General features: G+C 35.1%; 2 protein-coding genes across 5 annotated transcripts; one reads left to right on the forward strand and one right to left on the reverse strand.

Moving 5' to 3' along the window:
- The first annotated feature begins 1,508 nt into the window (after positions 1 to 1,508).
- LOC17875308 lies at positions 1,509 to 3,412 on the forward strand. 2 transcript variants are annotated; one of them, XM_023779723.1, is made up of 3 exons: positions 1,699 to 1,745; positions 2,423 to 2,472; positions 2,851 to 3,412. In XM_023779723.1, the coding sequence occupies exon 3, from the start codon at positions 2,857 to 2,859 to the stop codon at positions 3,220 to 3,222; it is 366 nt and encodes a 121-aa protein (XP_023635491.1). In that variant the 5' UTR covers positions 1,699 to 1,745; positions 2,423 to 2,472; positions 2,851 to 2,856; the 3' UTR covers positions 3,223 to 3,412. The 2 variants fall into 2 exon arrangements, with proteins under 2 accessions (XP_023635489.1, XP_023635491.1); XM_023779721.1 differs by lacking the exon at positions 2,423 to 2,472 and having other exon boundaries at positions 1,509 to 1,745.
- Positions 3,413 to 3,512: 100 nt separating this feature from the next.
- LOC17876717 (kinesin-like protein KIN-4A) lies at positions 3,513 to 10,005 on the reverse strand. 3 transcript variants are annotated; one of them, XM_023779713.1, is made up of 25 exons: positions 9,949 to 10,005; positions 9,631 to 9,783; positions 8,880 to 9,176; positions 8,548 to 8,807; positions 8,270 to 8,457; positions 8,068 to 8,192; positions 7,948 to 7,984; positions 7,751 to 7,842; positions 7,541 to 7,651; positions 7,340 to 7,465; positions 7,158 to 7,251; positions 6,957 to 7,066; positions 6,751 to 6,849; positions 6,435 to 6,659; positions 6,215 to 6,295; positions 6,047 to 6,118; positions 5,821 to 5,914; positions 5,537 to 5,568; positions 5,344 to 5,441; positions 5,140 to 5,238; positions 4,847 to 5,068; positions 4,610 to 4,754; positions 4,361 to 4,513; positions 3,946 to 4,265; positions 3,513 to 3,861 (listed from the first exon to the last, which is right to left on the reverse strand). In XM_023779713.1, the coding sequence occupies exons 2-24, from the start codon at positions 9,757 to 9,759 to the stop codon at positions 4,047 to 4,049; spliced, it is 3,108 nt and encodes a 1,035-aa protein (XP_023635481.1). In that variant the 5' UTR covers positions 9,760 to 9,783; positions 9,949 to 10,005; the 3' UTR covers positions 3,513 to 3,861; positions 3,946 to 4,046. The 3 variants fall into 3 exon arrangements, with proteins under 3 accessions (XP_023635481.1, XP_023635478.1, XP_023635483.1); XM_023779710.1 differs by having other exon boundaries at positions 9,631 to 9,987; XM_023779715.1 differs by lacking the exon at positions 9,949 to 10,005 and having other exon boundaries at positions 8,880 to 9,097; positions 9,631 to 9,702.
- Between the last annotated feature and the right edge of the window lie 604 nt (positions 10,006 to 10,609).

Here is a 10,609-nt window from a genome sequence, read left to right on the forward strand (position 1 = left end):
TTACGGCGCCTTACGACTCGAAGTGCGGGGTTATCATTTTGGTTGGCGAGGGAGATTAGTGACGATTGCACAATTACGGCAGCGGTGTCGAGATAGGGTATAGACCCGACATGGTACTTTAACGTTGGGTAGCTAAGGGTCTAGAACAAGGGGCGGGAACGGAATACGACAAGAGGATTACGGTAAAATAAAGAAACTGGGATGGCCGCGGTGGTCGGTTAACGGCCGCCGGAAAGTTGGTGATTGGGAGAGTGAAGGAAAATTAGGGTTTGAAGTGAAAAATTAGAATTGCTTTTTCTTTTATATTTTACAAGAGCGGAAATGAAAAGAATAATAAATGAAGAGTTAGAAAAGGAAAAAAAAAACTAAAAACGAATACAGAAGAAATTGGTTGCAAACTGTTGAGGATAAATAAGTCATTTAACACTATGAAAGTATACCCATAGCAATAAAATATGTGTCGTGTGATAAAGAGTTGTAAAAGTAGGTCTTGATGCAAATAATCAAAATAAATTGAAAACAAGCACAAAACATAGTATAAGATCTATATTTTTAACATACCTTTTTGAAAATAAAAAATTTCAAAATTACCCTTGTTTTAAATTACATTAAAAAGCACTAATTTGAAATTTATCCAAAAATGTGTGTAAATTTATAAAAAAATACAAATTTTTTATTTATATGTGTGTGAAGTTATATATAGATTTTATAAATACCTTATAAATAAATGTTAAAATTTTTAAAAAAATATATTAAAAACTTTGTAAATCATGTTTAACCTTGTAAATCATGTTTAATATTTTTAAGAACTTTATAACTATTTCGATCGAGTCTTTAATTAGTAGTTAGTACAGTAAAACCTCTATAAATTAATACTCGATAAATTAATAATCTTTATAAATTAATAAATTTCTCCGGTCTAAGTTGGGACCAGTGTAATTTTATACACATTTCGATAAAATAATAAGATAATAACTTTTTTGAAAATCCTTTATAAATTTATGGTCCCATCAATATTATAAATTAATAATTAGGTAAAATTTCAAAATATATGTATATATAGATACATTAGTTCTTGTTAGAATTTATTTCTAATATTTTACTATATCAAAAATTGTTAGCATTCTATTTCAATATACATAATAATTATGTTTTTCTTTGTAACTAATTATATAAAATACTAATTATCATAATTAAATAGCTTTTTGAAAAAACTTTCCAAATTAGGAAAATCTCTCTATAAATTAATAATTTATCGATAAATTAAAACATCTATAAATTAATAGATTTTCATGGTTCCAACATTATTAATTTATAGAGGTTTTACTGTATATAGAATTATATTATATACCATATAAAATTTTATTATTTTTTAAATTTGAATAAGTATTTTTAAAATAGATAAATAATAATAATATTTTTAAAAATAGAGACATTAATTTCTTTTGAAAAAAATATTAATAAAGATGAAAGGTATAATTTGTACTAAGAAATTAAGGAAGGCGACAAGAAGTTCCTAGAATCCTCTGGCGTTTCTTCGCTAGTCTCTCTCTTTTTCCTTTTTCTTGGATTCTCTCCAGTTTCAGATGCATTACGCCATGAACGGTGATGATCCCGAGACGGAGATGATGGATACAGACTCCTCCGAGACTTTCATCCTCAACAAACCCAACACCGCCGGAGATTTTCTCTCCGCTGCTCGGAGACTCGTCGATCAAGGCGAGCCTTCACAAGCTCTCCAAGCGGTATTTTCCATTTCCCCTTACCATTTCCCGAATTTTGCCCTATTTTTTAACCTTTGAAGCATTCTTCTTCTTCAGATTGTTCTATGCGTTTTTGGTTTTGCTTTGGAGCTGTGTCACCTTTGATTTTTGTTTTTGGAATTTGATTAGGGTTCGTTGGAATTGGCTTAAGATTTTTCGATTTTTAAGATTGCAAGATCGAATTAGGTTGTTTTAGTTTATGTTTTGGAGACTTTTCTTGTGTTTGATGTATCAGAATTGACATATTTTGGCTTCATTGCTGCTTAATGATCGTTTAGTTACCATTGTAAAGCTTATATATGTTTGATCAGAGATACACAAGCATTCCCTTCATCACATGGTTAAAAGTCTCTTCTATGGTGAAGTGAATAAAGAAGTACTTTACTGGTTTGGATTACTCAAAATTTAGTTGTTTGAATTAGTTTAGATTCTCGAATCAGTAGCTGATTTTTTTTTGTTTTGTTTGCGTAAGGATATGAATAACTAGTGTTTGGAGGCTTTTTGTTGTGTTTTATGAATCAAAATGATAGATTTGGCTTATTTTTTGGATGATTTTATCCCTATTGTCATTAGCTACCGTTATAAATTTGGATTCAATAGCTCGAATGTGTATTAAGTTTGAACCATTACATTCATGCGCTTCAACTACTTGCTAACAGATACAGCAGCATCGTCTTCATCTGTTTCGTGAAGTCTCTTCTATGGTGAAGTGAGTAATGAAGTAGTTTACTGGTTTGAATCCTATCACATTGCCTTCATCGACTGTCTCATAATAAGAAGATATAAAATTGTAGAACTGTGATCTCCTTCTTTTATAAGATATTGAAATTTAGTGTCAGTATATATATTGGTAGTTTTTAAGTATGCAATTCTAATGTTATCCTCTTTTAGAGTTTCAGAATTATAAAGTATCTTCCTTTATGAATTGGGATTGGTTGTGAGTGTAGAAATCATGATTTGATGTCCCGTGCACCTGATTTCTGAGACTTGTATATTGGCAAGATCGATAACTTTGTGTATGTGTACTGCATTGAGCTATTTGCTTTATAGTACCTTTCCCTGAGTTAGTATGTCTTGTTCTGAACAGGTCGTGATGGCGATGAGAACCCAAGGAGGGGATGAGGCGGTACTTCAGATCCTGAACCGTACCCGTGAACTTTACAAGCGTAGAATCCAAGAAACAACTAGTATGGATCAACTGGCTTCTATATTTGCAGAGTGTGCCATTACAGAAGCACAGCCTCTTGGGCATGAGTCAACATCGAAAGACTCATTTGGTACCAAAGAAACAGTTACAGCAGATGCTCATGGCATATCTATTCTGGAAAAAAGCGGGAGGTCACAGATCATGCTCGATGCCTTTGCTGATGGAAGCAGCTTTATCTGTCTGCAATGCGGTGGTCTGGTGAGCATCCATAGGAGAGATGAACACTATGCTTACTGGTGTAGCAGTATGTAATACAACGATGTTATGTTGTTGACCATGACAAGAGAAACTGCAGCATACTGCCTTTGCTGTACTATTTTGGTGTTAATGATTGTTGATGCAATGGGAGATGCATATAACGCGTAAAAATTGTCTTAACCTTGTAATGCTTCTTGTGCTTAGTAAAACACTTACGATATTGTATCATGTCATGTCACCCTCATCGTTCTTTGTGTCTTGCTCTTTTTTCATGTCTCAATCTTAGTTCTTAAGCTAAGATGCACTACTGTGTTTGTCAACTTGTGAGATTTGGGACAAAACTAGACACTAAACAAATGTTTTCTCATTTACAACAAGCCAAAGAACAAATAAAACTTTGTATCATTCATACAAATATCTGCAACTTAGGACGAGGTTTATTTCCTCCATGAACTCCTTTAGTGATGTGTATAAGATGTCACTTCTATCAACATGAAAAGAACAATCAGACTCCTAGAAAGACGTCAACTATATCTGTTAGCTACAGGCGACAGCAAGCGATGGACAGCACCTGCCGCTCGTCCTGATCGGTCTCCTTAATACCGTAGACACGCCCAATAACGAGGTTCCCAATATCACACAAAACCTTAAGAGATTTCCTCCCAAATAAAAGACGGCAGCAAAGCCTACTCTCTGTCATGCATGATTCGGTCTTCGTTAGAAAAGATAAGGATATGCTCTCCAAGTTTCTTAAATAATAATAGAAAGATATGGTACCTGCACCCATTTGTATGATCCTTTCCATTAAAGTATCATACTCACAAGTAGAGAGAGCTTGGACACTAAAAGATTCTCTCAGAAAACGGCAAGCAACTAGATCACATGATCTTATTCGGCAGAGCCTTGTGTCGTGGTTTTGCCCTGAGTAGTGTTTCATCACTGTGCCTAATCCACTCAGAGAGTCTCCATGGCTTTTGCCACTTCCATTTAAATTGAACAATCCACTGGTGATGACTTCTCTTCCACCTCCAAAGTTTCCCACCTTGTTTTCCTACGGCTGATAGTTTTCTCATTGATACTTGTCCCATTGGTACCATCTGCACCAACCAATAGTACACATGACTCTTATACAACTGTAAAGAAGCTTGACTTTACAGCTTTTTATAGGGAAGCACTGTAAAATGAATTTAACCTTCTTGTTTGTATCAATAAATGCAGCCGGCCCTCTCATTTTTCCGTTAGCAATCCCCGGTGTAAATCTGAGCTGTTTCTGCGCTGGCACGGTCATTGGAGAAGATGTGCTCCTGTCTTCAGCTAATTCTTTAACTGAACTCGGTGGTGTTCCCTATACCAACATTTTATTTCTCAAGCGTTAGTATTGCTAACCAAAACTAAAGTACATAAAAAATTGACAAAATAAGAAAGGTGTTATAATCTTTACCAAAGTTGCAACTGCTTGCTCCCTCAATTTTAACTCCTTTTCTGCTTCTTTCCTTCTTAACTCACTCTGCCTTAAAAGGCCAACAATTTCTTTGAACTGATCTTTCATTTCTTTTATTTCTACATCTTTCTCCCATAATTGACACCTTAATAAGAAAAAGAAACAATCGGAGATTAGCTTGAATGCTGAAAACGATTTTCTTGAATGTTGGTATGCCACTTTATATACTCAAGGCACCTTGTTTCTGCAAGAGAGTTGAACATATATTGAAGCAAATTCTTTGCCTCTCCCATTGATCGTAGCTGGTTCCAGCGGCCACGGTTTGTAAAGGCACGCTCCCGTTCTTCTGCCTCGGAAAGTTGTGACGCCATTGCTACCAGAGAATTAGAAGATATACCGAGCATGTTCTCAAGTGAAGATATTCGGGCCATCCTTGCATTAGGTGATAACGATGAAGCCCTGAACCAAAATTCGTTAGTAAGGACGACAGGGAAAACTATATAAAGCAATGAAAATTCATGAAGAAGTACCTAGCAAAGCCATTCTTTCCTCTTGGAGGACTTAACCCTTTCTCTGCAAACTCATCCACTTGTCTTAAAACAGCCAACTCTTCCGCTAGAGCAGCACGTCTGAAATTATCGTCATACGCATAATCAGTAACCAAAAAAACCAAAAAGATAATGGTCATTGTGATGCTAAAATTATTGCAGAGCTAAAATGCATTCGGGACATACACATGGCTTTGTTTCTCGTACTCATGACGTACTTCATGCACATTCACCATGACTTCCAACTCATGATCAAGCCATCGCTGCAACGATTTCTCATTGGTCTACAAGAGTATGAATTTAAATCAGACTTTTCAAGAATCACAATGATACAAACTACACAAGATAAAGAAAAATAGTACTGTGTTAAAACCTGTACCTGACCATTTGTTCCAAAGCCATTTGTACCAGCTGCATATATATATTTTTACTTAGAATATCATACACATAACAATAACTAGCTTATTTATCGAAATGCGATGATAACTCCTGCATGAGCTAAGATATCTATGCAACCAGCTCCATGCATTAACTACTTTAGGTACAATTTCCAACAGACTATGAAAATGTATTAAAAACAATCAAATAACTACTCAGTGAATGGTTTCATTTATGTGTTCAAGTGTTTTACTATTGCCCAAACAACAGAACACAAAATCATACCTGCGTGTTCGCGAGGAGATGATTTCCGAGCTTCCAATAACTCTTTCAACCTTTTAGTAGCCATTGCAGCCTCTTCAGTCTTCCTCTGAAGAACCTGAGAGTGGAAAATTTCAAATTTCACAACTGATTTTTTTTTTTTTTTTGTTCCTCATTGGTCTTCCAGATATAATGGCAAATACTTAAGGTTCAAGCTAATAAAATTACATGATAACAATCTTGTGCTTACCATTTTCTGACGTTGATTTAACGCTTGTAGCTTATGCCTTTCATACTCGCTCTTTCTCCCTTCTTTCCTCAACTGTAAGAAGTTTAAATTTTAGGTAAATATAGAATCATCATTTGAGAAAATACATATTTTGTCAGAAGATATCAATTCAAGAAAAAGTAAAGGTACCTGCAAAAGTTCCTTCTCCCGGGAGGCTTTCCACTGTCTAAACTGTTCTGCTTCTTGTTTCATTCTATGTTGCAGCTGAACCTAGAAAGACAAAAGGAAGAGAATCAAACTAATGCACTTTCAAAGAGAAGATGTGACATGAGTCTATAAGCATGACTTGAAAAAAGTTTAGGGATGCATTTGCAGAGTAAACCAAAAAAAAATGTTATTATATGTATACCTTTTGTGCCTTGATGGATTGGATTTCATCTTGTAACCTCCGAGCCGCATCATCACTCTTTTGTTTCTGCTTCAGTAGCTGAACCTGGTTCTCTTGCTTTTTCTTGAGATCTAGAATCTGTGCTTCAAGTGCTTTTAAGTTCTGAGCATGCACATCTTGCAACTTCTGTGCTTGACCATCAGAAGCAAGGTTCTCAATTTCAGCCAAGAGACGGTTTCGCTCTTCCTGAAAAACAAATCAACAACTCATAATATGTTATAATTTAATGAAACATTCAAAATGAAAATCTAAGCACCAATGCAAAATGATACTCCACCTGAACAGATCTCTTTTCATCCTCCACTTCTGCAATTTTCTTTCCAAAATGTTGCTTTAGTGCAGCAGGATCATAGCCGTCAAAAAGCTTCATTTCCGACTGTTTTCACACACCGATTTAAGCAATTATAGACACGAGCAAATCTCTATATGCCAAAAGGAAACCACCTACAACATTCTAGTGGATAAGTAAAAAGTAAAAGAGACCTCTTTTTCCTCTAGCCGGCGGTTCAGTTCATGCAACTCTTTGTCCATACTATTTTGCAAGAGTTTGTGCTCCCACTCCTTTGCCTCTTCATCTATTTCCCTTGTATCACCTGCATATAATAAAAGCTCTTGTCTTGAATAACATATCATCTTTTAGGAAAAAGACTCTTTTCCACCTGTAACTAGTTATGTTTCTTATACCTGTTGTGGCTTCAACCATGGGATAATTTGAGGACTCTATACTGTGTAAGCTCCTTTTCAGCCCATCTGGTCTTACAGAACCAACAATATCATCCTGCCACCAAATAATTACATGTCATAATAGGATCTAGCATAAATAGTATGTCTTTAAAGTCTTTTAGTTATATTAGTTAGATTATTACAGCTCGTATGTCTTTAAAGTCTTTTTCAGAATGCTCTACACCAGGACATCTGCTACGGTACTCATGAAGTTCACGGCAAAGGTCTTCGTTAGCAGTTTCAAGCCACGCAATCCTTTCCTTAAGAATCTACAACATCATCATACCAACTCTTAAAACTACTGGAACACCACAAGTAAATCTAGATTACTAAGGTTAACATACCTGGATTTCTGCACATGAGGATCCTCCAGTTCGTAAAGAGAGCTCTGCTTGCAAGTATTCTACCTGTTGGCGCATTTTTAGCATCTCACTGGAGACAGGATCTCTATTAACCTGTTTTTTTGAAAAGTCATAACATAGGAAGAGAAAATTAGAGTAACTAGTTACAGTCAATGATTAGTTTCTTTTGGTTAGCATAATCGAATAGCTTACAACAGGTTTATTCCGGATGTTTCGAGCACGGTTTGCATATTTTAAAGTGTTAAGTGTTTCCTCTGCGTTAATATCTGCAGGACTGATGCAAGCTGGAACCAGCAAGGATAGAGAAATTGAACAGGCATTAACCAAACTTGAAAGGAATTAAAGCAGAACTTCAGCAGAAAATAAGAATTATAAAACTTGCAGCTTACCTATCATCACAGTTCTGCTATTACCCCCAAGTGAATCCTAAGAAAGTAACATTCACAACTTTTGAGAATGGAGCAAACATTGAAACAATGTGACATGAAGAAAACTGAAAACAAACATACCTGAAGAAGCCGTGTAAGTTTACTGTCTCGGTAAGGAACATGGGCACCATCTTTACGCTTTTTCTCATCACCGAGGGCACTGATGACATTACCGAGTGCAAGGAGACCTTTATTTATGTGAACTCCTGGTGAAAAGAATCAACTTCCATTACAGCACAGTGATGAAAAAGCTTAGTTTCTAGTTCTTGAAAAGAACACATACCTTCCTTAAATCTCAAACCATCAGAACCAGTTCTTTTAGCTCGTTCTGAACCAGCAAGGTCTACTAGGTGCAACTTGGCACACAAATATTCTTCTTTCAAGCTCCCATTGTAACCACCATTTTCAGGAGAATCTGTGTTAATTTTGCGCATTTGCTCCACAGTGATCGTAAAAATGGCATGTGAACGACTACATACCAATAAAAACAAACTTTTATGACAGCTTTTAAGGTTACTGACCACAATGGACATATATTAATAACACAATATTATAGGTCACCTGGACGTATTATTCATGTTAGTACTACCAGTAGCTCTACTAACAGACCCTTGTTCAAGACAAGCAGCCATCTCTTTCAACGTACTAACGCTAACTTCTGTGGAACCTGCTAGTGTGATAACACCATTGGATGTTTCTCGTATCTGTATTGGTGGCTTCCCAGGGACATGTGTGACCTTTCCAACATGTCCAGTGCTACTAGTATCTGATTTGTTAACAGTACAAGGATCCAGCAAATCTTGAACCTCTTCTTTATGAATCTACCAAATAAAATCATTAGTTTCAGCGGTTATACAAACAGAACCAACCAAGAGGTTACCACAAAAACAAACCTCGATGAAAGAAACATGAATCTGAAACTCAATCTGCTGCTTCAAAGTCTCAATCTTGTTGAAAAGAGCATTCATAACTTGAGGAATGATCCCATTTTGGCTGCTGTCTCCGCAACCTGTTCCCATTGTATATGTTTTACCCGAACCGGTCTGTCCATAAGCAAGTACGGTAGCATTGTAGCCTTGAAATAAACCATCAACGAGCGGTGCAGCACATTCTTCATACATTTCAGTAGATGGTGAACCACAATTCCCATATACATGATCAAATGTAAAAGAATGTGATCCAATTTGTACCTGCATCATTTTTCACAACACATATAAACAATTTCACTTCACATATTGAGCAATATTACAGAAACAAAAATTGTTTTTGGGCTAAAAGACAAGTAAAAGGAGTTAGTGACCAGAATTAGTAACAAAAACAATTGATCTTGTGAGCTAATTAATTAAGGAAATAATTTAATGATGCAATAAGTCTAAAAAATAAAACAGAACACTTTAGTCAAACATGCACACTCTTGAAAAATCACTGATTCTTTACAAAAAAAAAAAAGTCACTCAAGATCTAGATCTAAGGCAGAGACAATTCCGATAACAAAAAAAAAAAGCTAATCTGTTTGAAAATATAATCCACATAAATAAATGTAATAAAAATTCTTATGCAAGTCCAGATTAATCAGACAAAACAAAACATAGAGCTTACAACATTATTAGAAACATGAGAAAAAAAAAAAAAAAACAACTGTACCTGTGGTTTACCGGTAACGACAGTGACACAATCTTTACAACCTTGAACCTTTTCATCTCCGATGAGTGGTCTGATATGAACAGCAACCTTAACAGAACAATCATCCGGCGGCGGTGTAGTAGATTCCATTGGAAGTAGAGAAGAAGAAGTAATCTGCAATTGAAAGAAAAAGAGAAAGAGAGAGAAAAGAAGACAGTGAAGTTGCAGACAGACAAATGTGGTTTGATGAATGTGTTTGGAAAGAGAAAGAGACTTGGAAAAAAAAAAAAAAAAGGGTAAAAATGGAATTTTAATTTTTGGAGGAAGAGAGAGCTTAACTGCAACGACAATAACACAAACTCTTTTTAACTTCCCTTAGGCTTCACTCTTTTTAAGTATCTTTTTCTCTCTACAGAATCGGACCGACGTGACTTTACTTTCACTCTTTCCCGTTTTAACCTCTCTCTATCGTTGTGAGACTTCTTCTGACAACAACAAAGTGGTGCAAGAGAGAATATTTAAGAGCAAAAAAGAGAGAAAATTAGGTCACTTTTTATTATATTGCATGTGCCATTTCGTAATGTACATTACCTAATCATTGTAAATTTTATATTTATTACATAACAGTTTTGTAGGGTTTGGTTTTTTCTTATTACACAACTGTAAGTTTTTAAGTTTTTTTGGAGTTATGTCTCATTTAGTTATATGACCAACGAGGCAATTGGTTTAAAGGTTTACATCTAATCTAGAATTGTTTATAGAGTCAGTTTGGTATATGTTTTTAATATGATTAGATTAGATAAGATAACAGACACCGCCAAAAAAAATTGGGTTGGTGACGTAATTGTGAAGCAAAGACGGCTATAACATATATATATGCATATTGAGAAATGGAAAACTAAATTATCATTACAACTAGATATTAATCCACAATCGTGGACTAAACTTTGTATTAGATATAAATTTATAATAATTTATTTTGTTATTATTTAAGTAAATA

The sequence above is a fragment of the Capsella rubella genome, unplaced genomic scaffold (assembly GCF_000375325.1).
Source record: "Capsella rubella cultivar Monte Gargano unplaced genomic scaffold, Caprub1_0 scaffold_8, whole genome shotgun sequence".
Lineage (NCBI taxonomy): Eukaryota > Viridiplantae > Streptophyta > Magnoliopsida > Brassicales > Brassicaceae > Capsella > Capsella rubella.